At 38.1% G+C, this 20,831-nt stretch overlaps 1 protein-coding gene across 3 annotated transcripts in view; it reads right to left on the reverse strand.

Annotated features, from left to right (window-relative positions):
- Nucleotides 1-20,406, reverse strand: part of LOC149820359 (DEAD-box ATP-dependent RNA helicase 20-like) — a 51,251-nt gene extending 30,845 nt beyond the window's left edge. For all 3 annotated transcript variants that reach the window (XM_089983184.1, XM_089983185.1, XM_089983183.1), the window contains exons 1-2: nt 20,127-20,406; nt 19,772-20,058 (exon numbers count right to left, since the gene is read on the reverse strand). In XM_089983184.1, coding sequence (XP_089839310.1) covers nt 19,772-20,058; nt 20,127-20,182 — 343 coding nt within the window. In that variant the 5' untranslated portion in view covers nt 20,183-20,406. The remainder of the gene's footprint in view (nt 1-19,771; nt 20,059-20,126) is intronic.
- Between the last annotated feature and the right edge of the window lie 425 nt (nt 20,407-20,831).

The following is a 20,831-nucleotide window of genomic DNA, read 5'->3' on the forward strand; positions in this document are numbered from 1 at the left end:
TAAAGAAACACAAATGCACAAAAGCATATAAAATATTAAGAATTTTTATTGAGAATAATGGAGAACAAAAGCTCCAAGAAGTAGTTTTTACAAAGGGGGAACTCCCCTATTTATAAGCTAACAAGGGGCCTTGGAGGGGCTCCACTAGCTGTTGGAGCCCCTCCAACGGTTAGAATTCTAACCGTTGGAGAGGCCCAACAGCTAGTGTTGAGCCCCCTCCAAGTTGACTTTAGTCAACAAACAAGAAAATGAAAACAAAAAAAGGAAAAGAAGAAAAAAAATAAAAGCACAAAAACATTACAGCATATTCATAATTATGAATATGCACAAAAGAGGGGAAATGACTATAATACCCTTGCGGGTTTTACAAGAAGAGAGAGAAACATATATATTTACATATATATAAAGATAGATACATATACATATATATATACCATATATATATAAGAGATACAGTTTTAACATATCCTATGATTCTTTTCTTTAAAATATCAAGTATGCATAGCCCTAATTCACTCATATGTAGAACCCTCATCTTATGCCAGGCTAAAGAACACCCTAAATGGGTTGAAGCTATGAGGGTAGAACTGTTAAAATTAAATGTATACAAATACCCGACAAGGGTACTTCTGTCTTTTTATTTTTAGAACAATCCACTAGGAACTGAAATGTAATTTTTAGAGTTCTTTTTCATTTTTTATTTTTCTATTTTTTCTGTCCAACTGTCAGATTTTTTGACTGTTGGGAGACAGACCAACTAGACGTTGAACTGCCTCCCAACAGTCATCAATATAACCGTTGGAAGGCAGTCCAACAGATTGGATTGCCTCCCTTTCATTAAGGTGAGGCTCTATAAATAGAGCCTCCCCTCTCCCTTGTATATATGCTTTTGTAAAAGCATTTTTTGTGTATTTATAAAACTCTCTTTTGGCTTTAAGCCTTGTGCTATCTTTGTGAGAGTGATTTTTAGATATCTCCTTTGTGAGATTGTTATTGGTCCATTAGGGACCATTTTATATTCGTGCACTTGTGTAGCCTTTCATTGGCATTATAATAGTGAACTCTTGTTTGATTACATGGTATCAGAGCGAGGTCTTTGAAAAAGCCTCCTTAGTAATCCTTTGTGTTGTAGTGCCCTTTACCCTTGTGCTAGCCGCTCCTCTGCTCAAATTTTTTGCAATTCATTATGGGAGAAAGAGATGTGCCTCTGTCATCACATACAAGTTAAATAAGAACAATTATTTAATGTGGGCGATGGCAATGGAGAATCACATCAAAGGCAAAAAGTTATGGGGCTTTGTTAGTGGGTCTACTAGTGAACTCCAACTCAAGTTGACTAAAAAAGAAGAAGATCAAGTCAAAGTGTTGTCCGAAGAAGAAAAGGAAAAGGCTTTACAAGAATACTAAGATAAGTTGGAAGGTTGGGAAGCAAGCAACGCTCAAATTCTTTCATAGTTTATGAATACCATGGAATTTAAAATTGCCACCAACATCATCAAGTTCAAAAAAGCATGTGATGCATGAATCTTCTTAAAGAACTCATTCATTCAAAAGGATATGGCTAGACTAATATTACCTCCAAGACAAGGTACGTAATGCTAAACAAGAAGACAAAAGTGTGAGAGATTTCTATTGGATTTTGTCTCCTATTTGGGATGAATTAGCCATGTTAGAACCTAAATGGGAAGGTTCGGCTATTGAAATGAGAAAAGCTAAAATAAAAAGTGAAAATATTTTTTATGAGTAAATTCAATGAGTAAGAATTTGTATCATCCACAAGTTTAGATACAGACAATATTTTTTCAATGTTAAGAGCACAAAGGACATTAGAGAACTCAATGGAATTGAAATTAGATATGGGGATGGAAACATTCCCAGTGTGAGTTAGAATGGTGATTACCATCTTCAATGACTATATTACTTTTACCGAGTAAGGAACTAATTTAGAAAACTTCCATGTGTTACCAGTAACATGGTTGGTTGCACCCGAATCAATATACCAAACACCTTGATTTGTCTGGATTAAAACTCAACGTTGCCAAAGCCGCCAACAATAACTCCTTGTCCGGTCCATTTTTAGATCCACTACTTTGTCCCTTTTCTGACCCAAATTATTGACTTGCCCTTTATTTTGTGCATGTGAATTATATCTAGGATCATCCTTAAATCAACAATTCGCTTTCACATGCCTAAGCTTCTTGCATATAAAACATGTGGGAATTCTGTTGAAATTATTATTTGTAGTAGCAATGCATGTTCAGAGTAGGCAACAATCCTCACACACCCTGGTAGCCTCCTCCACGGTCACTGCCACGACCACCTCAGTACCCTCCTCTTCCACAACCTGAAGAGGTATCGATAATCAATACTTCATGAGAATTTGAATTCCCTTTGCCCGAATCTCGGGTTGTTCCTTTCATTAACATCTCATAATGCAACAGCTTGGACCTCAAATTGTCAAATGTAGGAAGCTAAGGAAGATACTGTAACATAGAGAAAACCACCTGAAACTCAAGGCCCAATCCAGATAACGCTTGTTGAACTCTATCCTTGTCTGAAACCTCACACTCCACCAGGTATAGTTGATTTGTGATGCTCTTGATTTTGTTGAAATAATCTATAATATGGACATGGATGAATCCTTCTTCAAAAGTTGAAATTCTTTCTTCAAAATACTTCACCTTTGCCTCTGAAATCTGAGAATAAGTTTGGACCAGCTTGGTCCATAAATCCAATGTTGTACAACAGGTATTCCAATCACTACTTCCTAAAAAAGGGTAGAGGCAATATACATGTAGACACCCAAATTTTTTGAAGATGCCCAAATAATAACATTGTTGGAAGGTGTTTTCTCACGACATAAGGCAGAAACCTCAAAACCGAGTCATTTTCAACCCTAAATTAGGAAAAACCCCAAAATCGAGTCATTTTCAACCCTAGTTTAGGAAAAAACCCAAAAGTTAGGTATAACCCTAGAATTTTAGGAAAATCCCACAAAAAATATCAAAAAATACTCAAAATATGACAATCCCCAAATTTTAGGGAGTGTCGTCCAGTAGGATTGTTGTCTGGTAGGGAATGTCGTCTAACAGAGTGTCGTCCGGTATTGGGGACGGCAAAGTGTATATGTCGTCCAGTCTTGTCTCATCCTCGTTTGACCCGTCAGGTGTTGGGGACAGCAAAAGGGAATGTCGTCCGCTACACCGAATTTGTGGATAAGCCATATGGATTATCCTTATCTTATCCCTAGCCGATTTTACCTTATCCTGCACGTTTTCCCAAACGACGACGACTCTTGGATGAACCATCATTCCAAGCAGGACTCCTCTTAGATAGGCCTTATCCAGGGTTACCGAAACGCGCTCGGAAGCGCCAATTTTTTAGGGGAATCGCTTCCCCTTTTTTTGCTTTTTTTTTTTGTCTCCTTTTTCCTTTTTCACTTCTGCCTCACTTCCGGTTCGCTTCATAGGTCGCTTCTCTTCTTGCTTCCGAGACTATTTCTGGTTTGCCTCTAAGTCATCCTGCGCTTCCCGCTTCCTAAAATTTTAAAAGTGTCTCGCTTCCCGCTTCCCGAATCACTTTCCACTCCCGCTTCCCCAACTAGCAACTTTGTTGTTATCCCTTATTTAGGATAAACCTAGATCCATTTGGGTTGGATTCGAATCTAGAAATCTCATGAACCGTATCTCATCCAAAAACCTATAAATAGGACCCTTCCCCTAGAGCTTGGTCATCTGGAAATTAGATACCGAAGTATTGGCCCCTGCAAAACAAGCTTATTCAAGCCCTACCAACACTCTCTTCCGACGCCATTGAAGAACACTCGTCTCTATGCAAAGGTGTTGACAGACCAAAAGGAGCCTAAAAGCTAAACAGACCCCCAAGTCCGAAAAAAGTAGTTTTCATATCCCTAATCTACGTATTTCATTTTTTATAATCTTTTGATGGGTGCTTATACACATTTTTATCTTGGATTGCATACTTGAATCTGCAGTAGTGCAATCTGAGCTATGAAAATCGAAAAACCTGGTTTGACTTTAACTTTCCTTCAAGCAAAAGATAGCCACTGCTTGCAAACGGCATACCCACAATTTTAAAAAGAATTTTGCGAATCCAAGTAAGTCATATCTTTCTCAAACTTTCAAAATTTTTATCAACAGTTTTTTACGATCACGATGGGACATTATACTTCCTTTTATTTCCATAGCTAGATTTGCATTGCAGGGAGATTTTGAGCCCTAACGAGCTTTAAATCTCTATTTTTCAGGTTTTTGTATCTGTTTAGACGACAAACCCTGTTTTGTCGTCCATTGACCTTTTGTCATTCGGCTTCCGCCATCCGCTATCCTACAGTCGTCCGGCTTCCGCCGTCTGCTAGCCTTTGGTCGTCTGGCTTTGTACGTCTACAGATTCATGTGTCTGTAAAGCCGTCATCAGGCAACATTCCTTCGTCTGCTAGGTCCACTATCCGGCAAACAGTGTTGTCCACTTTGTGTGCACCACCAAGCTTCTGTGTTGGTGGTCAGTGTTGTCTGCAATCAGTGTCGTCTGCAGACAACGTCATCCGCTTTGTTTGCAGCATCAGCCTTTTATGCTGCAGTCAGTGTCGTCCACAAACAGCACCGTTCGCTGTCTGCAGCATCAGGCTTTTGTGTTGCAGCCAGTGTCATCCGCAGACAGCATCGTCTGCAGACAGCGTCGTCTGCAGCACCAAATCTGTGTTGCAATCAATGTCGTCTGCGGACAGTTTCGTTCATTATTTCTGCAGTGTCGACAAATTTTGTCATCTGATAGATTCTACCATCAGATAGATTGGTCATCCAACAACCGCCATCATTCAGATGACTCAGCCATCTGTATTGGTGCAGTGTAGATCACCGTTGATTTGTTTTGCTTCATTTTGCTAGATCTCTTGTTTAATTTTTTAGCCGATTTATCTCCCGACTAGGTTGCTCTGTATTAGATTCATGCATCAACATTAGGTTTAGGCCTATTTCATCTTAGAAACCCTGGATGGAGATTTTCATGTCATATAGAAAGTAAAAAAAATACAACCTTCAGCAAGATAAGGTTTGTTTGGAACACTGCTTGATTTCATTGTGTGCTCCTCATTTTTTTATCCTTTTCTCTCAGGTAAAAAAAACCCTTCTTTTATTGCGAATTTTTTAAAATCTCTTTTCCTATCGTTTGGATCTTCGGATTTTTTCACTAGTACACTTAAGTTGTTAGCTTGGGTATATCGATGGTGGTACCACTGGAGCTGAATCATCCGCACTAGTACCCTTAAGTTGTTAGCTTGGGTATATCGGTGTGGACCCGAAAGAAAAACATGAACCATAGAACCTGGAGAGACCTCACGGATTTATAGATATATCTTTCCAAAAACACTAGGGTACCCATTGTTTTAAAATCTCTCACTACTTGTTGAGCCTCTGTGAACCAATTGTTTGGGGTATAATGAATAATCGATTTAAAACTCAAAAACTCAAAATCTAACATATCCCAAAGAAACCACCTCTGGAGAATCCTACATATGGGATGCCACCCCATATGATGTCAAACATCATATTCGATGATGATCCTGAAGAAATGACCCACACTGACATCCCTTGTGAGTCTATGGACGACTAGGAAAGGGAAAAGGCCCTAATGTTCCCTAAGTCCAGCTCACTTCGGTACCCTCATCAATCTCAAAAAGTCCCCATGTGGGTTATTAGACAGACAATTCTAGCACACAGGTGAATCCACCAGAAGACGAAACCCTAGGACTTCGCATTTCAAAGTTTGATCCAAAGAAAGGAATGTGCTAGCATAAGCTAGACAGAACATAGAAAGGATGGAGGAAAAGATGAGAGAAATTCAAGAGCAGTTAGAACGAGAACATGCACGAGCTGAAAGAAGAGTCAAAAGAGTCTAGGAACCAGAATATGAAAAGGCACAGACCGACAAAAAGACCAAAAGGACTTTGTAGCCACAAGAGGACAGAGATTACACTAAGTGAAGAGAATCCCAAGTGTTTGATTAGGAAAGAAAGGTTTAAAAACATAGGTTGACCCATCCAGTCTGAACCATATCGTTTGAGTTGGACAGAAAGATCAAATCACTGGAAGACATAGTCCAGAGCCTAAACACAAGAATGAAATACATGGACATGGACCGAAGAGACTACTCCATAGATGACTTCCTGTCAAAGGGATACGATGATGAGGATGATGACACCCCTCCAAAATTTTTAAAGTTTAGTGAAAAGGAAGACCCAAGGACTCACATGTTCTTATTCATGAGAAGTATGGCCAAATATCGAAACAAAGATAGGAGGCTAATTAATTGGTTCTCCAGAAATCTGAAGAGAGAGGCACTAGAACGGTTTGCCACCTTGACCTCCAAAATGTCAAGGAATTTAAGCAGTTCATCAACCTGTTCATGGAATGGTTCTGCTTTAATGTTGAGGCCCTCCTACCATAAACCAGCTTTATGACGCGAAACAAAAGAAAGAAAAAATGGCTTATGAGTTCATCAACAAATGGCGATTCATGACAAGTAGGATGAAGGAGTCAATCTCTGACTCTCATGCCCTAGTCATAGTTATGGACAACTTCTCCCAACCTCTATGAAGCCTCATCAGCATGGCCCAGGTCGAAACTTATGCCGACCTCATCAAGAAGGCTATCGCCTTTGAGGTAAGCATCAAAAGATGAGTGTATGATAGGTTCATAAAGCACAACAGGAACAACAACGTCTACAGGAAGTCGGACCCATCCAAGGGTCAGGTCAATGTTGTCCAAGGCCACCATAAACAGGGCAATAAGGATCAGAAGGCGAGCAACCAGAAAACCGCCCCAAAGAAGGCAAACTCAAATGGAAATGGGTATGGTGAAAACCCAAAATGGACTAAGGACAGAGTATTCTCCAAGTTCCATCAAGCCTGGTCAGATGTTCTATCTTGTTGAAGGGTCGGTAAAATTGCCTGAGGTGTTGAACCCACCACAAACGAAAGGAAATGGCCCAGCTAAGTACTGTCAGTACCACAGAGCTGTGGGGCATAACACCGAGGAATTTTTTATCCTCCGGCACGTCATCCAAAACAATATCGAAAGTGGTAACCTCCTCATAAATCAAGAGCAAGGACAATCCTAAGAAAATGAAGATGTGAACCACAATGAAGAAGAAAAATTTCAAACCTGTGAGCCTAGAGAGGAATGGTTCCCGAAACATGTCAGTGAGCACAAAGCGTCAACCAACACAGTGGTATGCATTCCTCGAGTTATCTCATGCAGTGACAGTCAATGCCAACCAGCAACGGTTCCCCAAGTATGCTGCCAAGGAGGCATGAAAGTACAGAGAAGATAGTCTCACGTGAGAAGGAAGAAATTCTAGGGACGTCCCCTCAGATAATTGTGATTCGCCTGGACCCACCAGAAGATCACACCAGGGTCTCCCCACCTATGTCCTGCAAGAAAGATCATATCCTACAAAAGGACAGTCTCATTGTTCTCTTACTCAAGAAGAAACGTCTGGGAGGTAGGGTGAACCAAGTCAAAAAGGGCACACCCTTATTTCCTCACCAAATCATCTTTCAGCCTAAAAGCCCTAAGAACAAAAAGAGGATAAACGATTCTCAGTTTAGAGGTCACCCCCAATACAAGCAAGTCTCTAAATGCTTCAACGAGTAGAGAATCGCCTTGAACATGGAGTACCAACCTTTCAAAGGATTGGGCAGAAACCAGCAAGGCATCACAGAGTCACTCTCAGCCGCACCCAGAATGGGAACCCAAGGTCTAGGTCACGAAGGACCTGAACAAAAAAAAAGTAAAAGGGGAAAGCTCATATGAGTCTTGAAGGATCACTTCAGAAAAGGGCCAACCATCATCAGCTAAGTGGAGAGTCCGGTTGCTTCAGAAAACAAAGAGTTGGCACTTCCTTAGCATCAATTCAACCTAAGTTCACAAAGGTCCAACAACAATTCAAGCCCTTCTACCTCTCCTTCTGAAAAAGGCCGGCATGCTCAAAAAAAGGCGACCACAGGTCAGGGTAGAATCACAATGGTATGGAGGAAAAAGAACATCTTGGACGGGTCACCATCCCACGGCCCCAAGTAAATCTTCGAAAACTGTAAAATAGCTTTTGAAAATTCCAAAAAAATCAAAAAAGTGAAAAGTAAAAAAAAAAATAAAAAATTTTCAAAAAAAATAAAAAAACCAAAAATCCAAAAAAAAATGAGAAAAGCTAAGAAAATCCAAAAATGTTTTCTTCTCCTAGGGTCCAAGTTATCCTCTTAGTTGCAGGAGCATGTTATTCTTGTTGACAAGACTAAGGAAGCCTTTGGTCAAACTCATTTCTTTGTTTTCTCTAGTCATTCCCAATGATGTCTTTTTGTCAAAGGGAGGCATGACAAAGGAGCCTGAACCTATCTATAACCCAAGGATAGGGCATCGTAAAGTCATCCAATGTCTAAATCTCTTGAGCAAGAAGGAACCTCTAGCAGCCAAGCATACAAATCCCAAAACCACTGACTCGACCTCATTCGACAAGACCCAAATAGTTTTAAAAAACTGATTTACCTCTGGACACTAGCCTGACCTCGTTCGGCGAGACCACAAAACGGTCTCCACATCCCAATCATCCTTGAACTGATCCAACCTCATTTGAAAGAACCCACAACGGTCTTGACAATCTAATTCAACTTGACTCCAACAGTCATAAGAAGAGGATAGAGCTACATCATCATGATGCTAGGAATATCATTAAAAGATCATTAAAGGTCAAGGATCTTCTCTCAAGACAGACCCAGCTCTCATCAAAATGGTCCTACCACCAAGTATGTCCCTACACACGAGAGTCTACCACATAAAACATCCAAGTACTAAGGAAAGATAAGGAAGTGACTCAGTGAGGCTAAGGTATTTTAATCCAATGATTCTAGCCCATAAGCCTATAAGAATGAATTATAGAAGCATGAGATCATTATCAATGCACAAGTGTAAAGCATGTGGAATCCATGAAAAGGGTAGGATATTGAACACCATCGATGTTAATCTGCTTCATAAGTTAGTGCCCCCTAAGGAATCCTTTTTTTTCTCAATAGGAAAAAACATTGAAAAAGCATAAAAGAAAAAGAAAAAAAAAGCAAAGCACAAAAAAGAGCAGTGCATTTAGGTTAACACTTACTCTGAGTTCATGGCGAGGTAGCAGGCTCTGGTCATGAGACTGCCTTAGGGGTAGAGATTAGAATATAAAAGAGCAGTGGATTTAGGCTAACACCTAACCCGAGTCCATGGTGTGGTGGCAGGCTTCGATCATAAGACTGCCTTAGGGGTAGAGGTTAGAATATAAAAGCGTGTGATAGGAGAAAACCAATACTTACCTCTAGACCTATGGCAAGCTGATAGACTTCGGTTATATGACCTTTAGAGGCAGGTCAAAGGATGGCAAAAGTGAGAAATAAGTCATTCCGAGCTAAAAACAAAGACTATGAGAGACTTACCTAAGGGAAAGAGGTGCACTTGAATGCATTTTCATCAAGCTCTAGTCCTTTAGAGTTCAAGCCTTAGTGGAGACCATCAAACCTACCAGGAATGCCTTGAAACTTAATCTCATATCCCTATAACTAGTCACTTGAAACCAAGGCGGAATTAGAGAAGAAAAATTTCAGTAAAGTCAATTGTCGCTATCTTACACCACCTTGAGAAAAGGAAAGTCAAAAATGTAGGAATCTCAAGTGTAGGAATCAACTTATTAGGAAGATTCTAATTTTTTTAAAAAGAGCAAAAAAATTGTGACTTTATATGATCAATCATTCATGGTTGTCATAGGCTACTCACTCTACTATCAATACATGAGTCTCATTGCATATCATAAAAGTTTATTGCATACATTATAATGCACCAAAGAATCTAGCCATCAATATCCTGAGTTTGAAGAGTACACAGAGAACATTGTCGTTATTTCAGTGTCACTTAACCGAAGTATGCCTGACACTAGGGCAGGAAGTTTTATTTCTAAATTGATCATCTTAGGAAGGAAACATCAAACCTAAAACATTATTAGGGCAACTCTACTCTATTAATGAACCCAGAAGAAGTGTAAGACTCATGATGTTTGCCCCCACAAATTCTCAAAAGAAAATCACCGAAAGGCATAAAAAATCGAAACAGGCATGGAAGGGAGCCACATTCCTCTTGTGATATGCTTGCCTGAAGCCCAGTATTTTCTCTCTCTACTACAAATAAAGTGGTTCTTAAACTGGCCCAACCTCGTTCAGCGAGACCCATAAAGGTCTCCACATCTCAGTTCTCTATTTTTTACATTGGCACAGACCTCGCTCGGCAAGACCACCAAATGGTTTTGGCAATCCAGTTGTCTTTGTACTGTCACCGACCTCCTTCGACAAGACCACTGAATGGTCTTGGCAATCAAGTAGTGCTCAAACTAATATGACCCTGCTAAGTGAGACCCATAACGATCTCAACATTCCAACTCTTCCCTTTGAATGTTGGCCCAACCTCGTTCGACAAGATCAATCACGGTCTCGGCAACCCAATTTTACTCCAAAAAACATTGGCCCGACCTCACTCCAAAAAATCAATCACGGTCTCAGCAACCAAATTTTCTCCAAAAACACTAGTTTGATCTCGTTCGGTGGGACCCAAATAGTCCCCAAAACCTAGTGGTTTTCAAACTGGCATCGACCTCGTTCGACGAGACTAAGCACGGTCTCGACAACCCAATTGTGTTTCAAAATTTGGACGTGTCTATTTCTTTGTCATAAATCGAATCACATCAATTAATAACAAAGAGGGGCATCTGTAGACACCCAATGTTTTCTAAGATGGCCAAATAATAACATTGTTGTAAGGTGTTTTCTTAGAACATAAGGCGAAAACCTCAAAATCGAGTCATTTTCAATCCTAATTTAGGAAAAACCCCAAAACTGAATCATTTCCAACCCTAGTTTAGGAAAAACCCCAAAAGTTAGGTATAACACCAAGAATTTTAGGAAAATCCCACAAAAAATATCAAAATATGACAAATCCCCAAATTTTAGGGATTGTCATCTAGTAGGAATGCCATCTAGTAGAATTGTCGTAATGTCGTCTGATAGGAGTGTTGTCTGGTAGGAGTGTCGTCTGGTAGGAGTGTCGCCCAGTAGGAGTGTCGTCCAGTATTGCGAATGGTAAAGTGTATTTGTCGTCTAGTCTTATCCCATCCCGGTTTGACCCATCAGGTATTCGGGATGGCAAAAGGGAATGCTGTCTACTATGGGACGGCCCAACTTCTTTGTCGTTCATTGCACCGAATTTGTAGATAAGCCATATGGCTTTTCCCTAACTGATCCTAACCCATCCTACGTGTTTTCCCAAACAAGGACTCCTCTTGGATGAACCTTCATCCCAAGCTGGACTCCTCTTGGATAGGTCATATGCCTTATTTGGGATAGACCTAGATCCATTTGGGTTGGATCCAAATCTAGAAATCTCATGACCCGTATCCCGTCCAAAAACCTATAAATAGGACCCTTCCCCTAGAGCCTAGTCATTTGAAAATTAGATACTGAAGTGTTGGCCTCTGCAAAACAAGCTTATTCAAGCCCTGTCGGCACTCTGTCCTGACTCCATTGAAGAACACTCGTCTCTACGCAAAGGTGTTGATGGACCAAAAGGAGTCTAAAAGCTAAACGGACCCCCGAGTCCGAAAAAGGTATTTTTCATATCCCTAATCTACTTATTTCAATTTTTTATAATTTTTTGATTGGGTGCTTATATGTGTTTTTATCTTTGATTGCATACTTGAATATGCGGTGGTGCAATTTGAGCTACGGAGATCGAAAAACCTGTTTTATCTTGTTTCATCCAACTCGCAAGTGCAGGATTACGGATTGGTTTTGACAATATGACAACCCTTTTGTCATCCTTTTCTTTCTGCAAAATAAATTATGGTGAGATGGTAACAGAATTATCCAAATGACCAGCAATATCATGAATCCTAATACAATGAGTAATCTGCCTTTTCTACATAAGGAAGTTGGAATTGTTGAGTTTCTCATAAACAAGTTGATTCAGAAAAATCGAAGAAAGGACAGATTGCAAGGAGTTTGAATCCATTGAAAGTAACGAATAGGGAGTAATCACACGAAAATAAATGTGGTCACAAGCACAATATGTAACAACAAATCTGAATCCAAAACCCGGAACCAGCAGATAAGTAGCATGCAAAAGAAAATCATTTAATAAATGTCAGGAATATTGACTATTACAGCAATTAAAACCGATCTGCTTTTTTTTTTGCAGATCAGTAACAATTCAGGGAAGTAACAATAAACTCAACATTGCTGTCATACAAGTCTGAAATCCAATGCACCAATGTGTTATGCCCGTGAAAACCCAAATACTAAACTCGTGTGATGGGAAACTTGTTGAACGCGATATCTCACATAGAAAACTAAACTCATATGATGGGAAACTTGCTGAACACGATATCTCAAACAGAAAAATAATGATAAAAATAGCACCCAAGGCTATATGCAGCAAATCCAAACTGAATATGAAGGACAAGAAGAACGATAGAGGGATGAGGATTCAAAAGACATGAGTTCAATATGGAAGAAGTGTAATGAAATGGTAGAGCACTATTACAATGCCAATAAGAGGATACACACGTGCACAAATATAAAAATGGTCTCTAATGAACCAACAACACTGTCACAAAGGAGACAACAAATATCTCTTTTACAATAGCACAAGAAGGCACAAGGCCTAAACTGATAAAAGAGGATGTGTTCACATAAAATGCTTTGAAAAGCATTGCTCACAAGATGGAGTGAGGCTTTATTTATAGAGCCTCACTTGGGCATAAAGGCGGGCAGTCCAACGTCTGCCCCCCAACGGCTACAACAAAATAATAAAAAAGAAAATAAAAAGTAAAAAAAAAAAAAAACTTTTTAGACCGTAATAGACTATGCTAAAGATGTTTTACATGAAATGACTATAATACCCTTAATATATGTATATTTATATACGTATATCAGTAAGTATATACATAATATTTTAACACTCCCCCGCAAACTTATGGTGAGATCACCGAAAGTTAGCTAAAAAGATATAAGAATCTTGGTAGAGGAAGAGCTTTGGTAAAGAAGTCTGTAATCTGAAACTCTGACTGAACATAAGGTAAAGTAATCGTCCCCTTCAAATATTCTTCACGAACATAGTGACAATCCATCTCAATATGTTTTATTCGCTCACGAAATGTGTGATTGTTGGCGATGTATATAGCACCTTTATTGTTACAGCATAGTTTTAAAGGTTCTAAAATATCAATTCTCATATCTGAAAGTAAGGCTCTCATCCACACAACTTTGGTGGTGGTTGTAGTCATCGCCCTATACTCAACTTCGGTAGAGGATAAGGACACTTTCTGTTGTTTCTTGCATCGCCAAGAGATGAAGGAATCACCTATAAAGACACAAAAACCAACAGTTAAGTGACAGTTATTGAGATCTCCTCCTCAGTCAGAATCAATATAAGCAATAAGATTTAAAGATGAAGAAGAGGATAAGAATAGCCCTTTAGATATAGTTTTCTGGATGTATCGAACTATTCTTAATATTGCACTCATGTGAACCGATGTGGGCGCATGTTGAAACTGACTTGCTTTGTGTACTGCATGTGCAATGTCGGGTCTGGTAATAGATACAAACATTAGTGATCCAATAAGTTGCCTATAAGGAGTTGGATCATCTAATAATACTCTGTCTTCAACTCTCATTTTTGCATTTATCACTTCAGGAGTATCAACATACTTTGTGTCAGTGATTCCCGAGCGTGCAACAATATCGGTTGCAAACTTGATTTGAGACTAAATGTACCCGCTTCGCGAGTAAGCTACTTCAATTCCTAAGACCCAAGGTCAGTCATATCAAAAGATTTTTTAAGCATAGATTTGATTTCTTCAATTTCTTTCTAATCATTGTCAGTGATGATCATATCATCAACATACAAGGAAAGAATAATATGAGGTACCTGTAGACCTTACAAACAAAGCAGTGTCAATGTAACATGATTTAAAACCAAAGTTCAATATAGTATTACTAAACCGATCATATCATACTTTAGGAGCTTGTTTAAGCCCATATAAAGCATTTTGAAGGCGAAGAACCATATCATTTTCAATAGTCAAACTAAAGAGGGAAATCATGTATACTTATTCATTTAAATTTTCATTTAAGAATGCATTCTTAACATCTAATTGATATATAGGCAATTTTTTAATACAAGCTACTGCAACTAAAGTCCTAACTGTAGTCATACGAGCTACTAGAGCAAATGTTTCCTCATAATCTATCTCATATTCCTGAGAGTATCCTTTTGCAACTAATTGTGGTTTATATCTTTCTAGGGACCCGTCACTTTTGGTTTTGATTTTGAAAACCCATCTATACCATATGGTCTTCTTTTCCTTGGGGAGAAATTGAATTGTCCAGGTATGAGCCTTGTGTAATGCATCTAATTCTATCATCATAGCTTCAACCCACTCCTTTATGTTTTTAGCTTCATTATAGTTAGACAGTTCATGATATGAATGGATAGCTAGAAGACAAGCCCTGATTCATAGGATACAAGTCTGGTTGGAGGTCTATGGATTCGTTCATATCTTTTAACTTCATTTTCTTCAATATTTGTTGATTGCTTATATCTTTCAAAAGCACATGGATGCTCCCCATTATCTTGTCGAAAATATTATAATAGATTCTGAGATGGTTCTCTTTCTTCACTGGAGTCATTAATAGACTCAAAATTTTTAATATCATTAACAATTTCAATATTTGATTTAGGTAACAAATCAAATAAAAAGGCATACTCGGTTTCTTCCTTAGGTTTTTCAAAATCAAATCCATTTTCATTTTCAAGAAAAGTCATGTTCTTGGAAACATCAAGTTTGTCATTTGTTTGATCATAGCATCGATAGCCTTTTTATTTTCAGCATATCCAAGAAAGACACATTTTATAGCTTTAGGAGAAAGTTTGTTATATTTTTCAAGAAGCACAAAACACTTACAACCAAATACTCTTAGCCTTTTCAAGTCGGGACAAATTTTAAATAGTCTTTCAATAGGAGATTTATTTTCCAATATTTGAGAGGGCATTCTATTTATTAGGTATACTGCTGTGAGGGCGGCTTCGGCCCAAAAAAATTTTGGAATTTCTTTTGAAATAAGAAGAGTTATAGTGGTTTTAATAATGTGATGATTCTTTCAAAAATTTTATTTTGTTGAGGAATCTTTGGACAAGATCGTTGGTGTACAATACCATGAGTTTTTAAATATGATTGAAATTCATTTGAAAGAAATTCTCCCCTTGAGTCGGAGCGGAAGACTTTAATATTTTTTTTAAATTGATTTTTAACAAGATTATGAAAAATTCTAAAACATGAAAAAAACTTCGGATTTAAGTTTGAGGAAGAAAATCCAAGTATGACTACTAAAATCATCTATGAATGTAACATAATATGAATATCCTCCTTTTGACATAACGGGAGCGAGGCCCATACATCAGAATGCACTAATTCAAAATTTTCACTAGACAAAGAAGTTCATGATCCAAAAGGAGTCATTTACATTTTTTCAAGTATATAGTCTTCACATACAAAATCTTTATCTTTACAAAAAATTTCCAAAAATGAAAAATAAGATAATTTGGATATACTTGGGTGTCATAATCTTTTATGTCAAAGATCTACATTAATGTCTTTGACATTATTACAAAATGAGTTTTTTGGTAAACATAAAAAATCCATATAGTTAAGATCTCCTCTTCTATGGTCTTGCCCAATCAGCTTCCCTGACTGAAAATTCTGCACCCAACAAGCTTTAGATGAGAAGAAGACTTTACACCCATAATCGGAGATTTGAGAAACAGAAAAAATATTCAAATCTAATTTTGGAATAACCCTAACAATTGGAACAAACAAAAAATTGAAGTATTTTTTAGGTTTCATATACTTTTGACTTTTAAAGAGGTGTCATCGGCGGTTGATACACATGAAAAATATGAATTAGTGCAATCAGATAATAGGAATTCATTATAAGTCGTGTGAAAAGAAGCTCCAAAATCCAAGAAGACTTACTCGGAGGAGAAGAGGAAGAGATGGCGGCGCCGGATGTAGAAGGAGTGGCTTTGAGAATTTATGAGACGGCCTCCGCTATTTGAGCAATTTTCAAATCATTGAAGTTGCCCCTTTTTTTATTTCTTGAGATTTTTCACTTAAGGCGGCTACCTTTTAAATTTGGGACAATTTGGTCTTATATGTCTCGGTTCCTTACAATGATGACAAATGATTTTGCCTTTGTATCCTCTTCCATTATGTCCTTCCCCATTGATTTTCTTCACAAAGTGACGTAGTTTGTATGTCTTTACAAAATTTTCAGGTCTTGTCATGGCAAGAACCTCATCATTAGACTTGTGCATTACAAGTCTTGTTTCTTCTTGGTAAATTTGAGCAAGAGCCTCACTTATAGAAGGAGTTGAGGTCCTATGAAGTAAAGAGGATCTCACTTGCTCGAATTCCGGTCGGAGGCCATAAAGGAAAGAAAAAAGAGTTTCTCTTTCTATTTGAGATTTCCTCATTTCAATAGTCGAACCTTCCCATTTTGGTTCTAACATAGCTAGTTCATCTTAGAGATAAAATACCGTAAAAATTGCTTATACTTTTATCTTCTTGTTTTGCATTACGTACCTTATCTTGAAGATAATATAGCCTCGCCATATCTTTTTGGATGAAGGCATTCTTTAAAAAGATCCATGCATCGCATGTCTTCTTGAACTTGATGATGTTGGTGGCGATTTTGAATTCCATGGCATTCATAAACCATGAGAGGATTTGAGCATTGCTCGCCTCCCAATCTTCTAATTTGTTTTGATATTCTTGCAAAGCTTTTTCCTTTTCTTCTTCGGACAAAGCTTTGACTTGATCTCCTTCTCTTCTAGTCAATTTGAGTTGGGATTCATTAGTGGTGCCACTAACAAAGCCTCATAGTTTTTTTTCCTTTGATGTGATTCTCCATTGTCGTCGCCCACATCAAATAATTATTCTCATTGAGCTTGTAGGTGATGATGGAGGCAGAATCTCTTTCTCCCATAATGATTGCAAAAAAAATTTAGTAGGAGATTTGGAGGATGACCACAAGTGAGAAGAGCACCACCACATGTAAGATGAGCGCCACAAGTAAGATCCCAAGAAAGCCTCTACTTTTTCAAGAACCTCGCTCTAATATCATGTAATGAAATGGTAGAGCACTATTGCAATGCCAATAAGAGGCTACACACGTGCACAAATATAAAAATGGTCTCTAATGGACCAACAACACTCTCACAAAGGAGACAACAAATATCGCTTTTACAATAGCACAAAAAGGCACAAGGCCTAAACTGATAAAAGAAGATATGTATTCACATAAAATGGTTTGAAAAGCATTGCTTACAAGATGGAGTGAGGCTCTATTTATAGAGCCTCACTTGGGCATAAAGGGGGGCAGTCCAACATCTAGTTGGACTGCCTGCCCCCCAACGGCTACAACAAAATAATAAAAAAGAAAATAAAAAGTAAAAATAAAAAAAAGTCTTTTCAGTCCCTAATGGACTATGCTAAAGATGTTTTACATGAAATGACCATAATACCCATGATATACGTATATTTATAAATATACGTATATCAGTGAGTATATACATAATATTTTAACAAGAAGAAAATCGATTGGGAAATCATGATATTAACAGGATGATTGATCTGAATCAAGAGTTAGAGGCAAAGAAGGAATCTTAAGGAAGAGAAGTCAAGAGAGAAAGAAAAGAAGGGAAGAGAAGAAGAATATCTTAAGAAAAGAAGAGATAATCGGTCTTGATGGTCATGTAGATGTCGCAATCACCGAATCCCTAGATCTCATGCTCAGATACCATGATAAATCTGCAATATTACCAGAGATATGATGCAGGAATAGAGAATGACACAGAAAGGTACAATAGGGCTGCAATCTGGCACGATTCCTAAAGATGTGTTGTACCCTATTCCTCTTCATTATACATTAGAAACTGAACGTTTTACATGATGATAATACCCATGTTAACATACAAACAGAACCTTTATACATAGGGGTATATAACATGAACAAATAAAATACAAACATGGATCGAGAATGGACCCAAACCCAAATCACATCACATCTCAATAGCTACTTCTGTTACTTCACCTTCAGCTTGCCTCTCGAAGCAAATGACACTATTCATCCACTAACTACTAAGATTTATTTAGCCACATAACGTCACTTGGATGCAAGATTCTCCACCAGGTGAGAAATTCAATGCTACTTATATGGCTTCAATTTGAGCTTTCCACTTGAAGCAAAAGCTTCTTTCAACACACCAGTGAATTTCCTTGATTCATTCAGAGAATGGTGTGCTTATCAACTAATTTTTAGAAGCACATATTTAGTCCATTTGGAACAAAACTCATTTGATTAGCCAAAGTCCAAAGCAAGAGAGAGGGAATCTAGAACTATTCGAACCAACAAAGATTGAATCACATATGGGTAGTACCCAAGCTCCTTGTAGTCATAACCATGGATAAAGTTCATGACTCTTTATCATAATATCATAGTGACAAATATCACAAGATTTATGAAAATCTCGCGATAATATCGCGAGAAATTGCCTGAAAGTTTAAAATGGAAAAATTTCTCGCGAGATTTTCAAAATATCGCGAGATTTATGAAAAAACATAAATACCGTGATTTAAACGCGATATTTACATTTAAACGGCTATTTATCGTGAAAAAAAATTGTACTTTTATTTTTAAATAATTTTTATTAATATTTTTTTATAAAAAGTATTTTTTATATTTTTTAATTTATTTTTTATTGCCGAGATTTTAACTAAAAAATGCGAGATTTATGAAAAAATTTCAATTTTCTCTCGAGTTTTTGAAAAACAAGAAATTGCCGTTTAAAACGTTTGTCACTATGCATAATATCCCCTAACAGGACAGGGTTCTAAGTTCGAATAACAATACATCACATTAAGCTGTCAAAATATACATAAATACCTAGGCAGACTAAAGTAATCCTAGAGAGAGAGGTATGCAACTAATTAGCCCTGTGAAACCTGGAACATCCCTCTGTTGTAACTTATTGAATTTGAAGAGAACTCATCCTCATAAGAGAGATACGTGCTAATTAACTATGTGAAACCATGCATACCCCTCTGTTTTGGCTTGCTGAATCCATAGAGAAATGGTCGTAACTCCATCACTCCAAATAACAAAACCTTCAAATGCCAGTTTCAAATGTAACATTCATTAAAAATCAAGTCCCCTCAAGAATTTAAACTGGATATCTCACACAGGCAACTAAGTTCAATGCGTTTAACGAAAATTACACCCAAAGCAATAGTTGATATAATGCATTACACTTGCTCATCACCATAAGTGTTCACTTCAGATAAATGGTTTTTTACATTTTCGTATTATGCAACATCAAAGATGAAGAATGAATGGCACAAGCACGGTTGAAATAGAGAAAATTGAATCCTAACAGATACCATCACAATAATAAATCATTCAAAAACTGCCAAGAACACAATTGAAAGGAAGCCATAATCTTCCAACTATTGAGAAGAAACATCACCAACCGAAAAGAACAACAAACCCCAATTCAGGAAGACTTATAATTCACCCACTGCCAAATGAAACACCACGATCGAAAACAATTCAACAATCAATTACCAGGGAACCCAACATCGCAGAAGTTCTTCACGGGCTTGGGAACATCACGACCTTCAACCGTAATCTGCCGCCGGCGTCGGTACTCATCGACCTCTCCCTCGGTCATGGAAGAAACAGCGGGGGACTCAATATAGAAATTCTTCTCGAAAGGAGTCAGCCCATCCAAATCCTGCTTCGACAATGCCGTGCTCTTGAATTCTCGCCTCGTCCGGCCGTCGCTCCCATTATAGCCTCCGCCGCCCCGACCTACGCTGATATAACTGGTTGGGGCACTGCCAAAACTATCACTACAGAGAGAGAGTCAATAAAATGCTTGTTTGGTGGGGAACAAGGGAAGAAGAAAAGGATGATTTACTTTCTTCTATCGCGGTATGAACCAGGGTCGCTCGTTCGGTCATCGTAGCGACTCATCTTCTCTGGGAACGAATGAAGAGAAGGTGGTGGGTTCGATCAGAAGAGGGGGCAAATGAAGGTGGGTGATGGAAAGGGTTGGGCTTCTGATCAAAGGCTGTCGAGGGAGAGCGTTTGTTCGGTGCAGTAGAGGATCTCAAAGAGAGATTCTTCCCTTCACTTCACACCTCTCTCTCTCTCTCTCTCTCTCTCTCTCGGCTTTTGAGCTCTTATCCCTCTTTGGCGAGGAGAAGAGATCTCTCTCTCTCTCTCTCTCTCTCTCTGGCTAGCAAAACTCTGTCAACGGGTCGGGCCTACATCATATCGGGTCCAGTTTTAATGTACTGATACTGAATCCAGATCCGAATTAATCTACTTAATTTTTGTATAACCAGATCCAGGTCAAAATATAGACAGGATAAACTACACCCACTGAATACCTAGCTTTTTGTTATTACAATGCACATTGTGGGCAACTTTGATTGTTGGAGATCAATTCTCCCTTGGTGATTTTTTTCATGATAAAAACTTCTAAATCCAAGGAGAATTTATCTTGTGTTTGATGATATTGGAAAAAAATATGTGGGCGAATTTATCCTGCGTTTGATTATAAAAATGGAAAAATTTAAAAAATTTCTTTTGTGAGGAATCAAAACAATATGTAATCAAA

Source organism: Nuphar pumila, chromosome 12, assembly GCF_984573655.1.
Source record: "Nuphar pumila chromosome 12, dmNupPumi1.hap1.1, whole genome shotgun sequence".
In the NCBI taxonomy this organism is placed as follows: domain Eukaryota; kingdom Viridiplantae; phylum Streptophyta; class Magnoliopsida; order Nymphaeales; family Nymphaeaceae; genus Nuphar; species Nuphar pumila.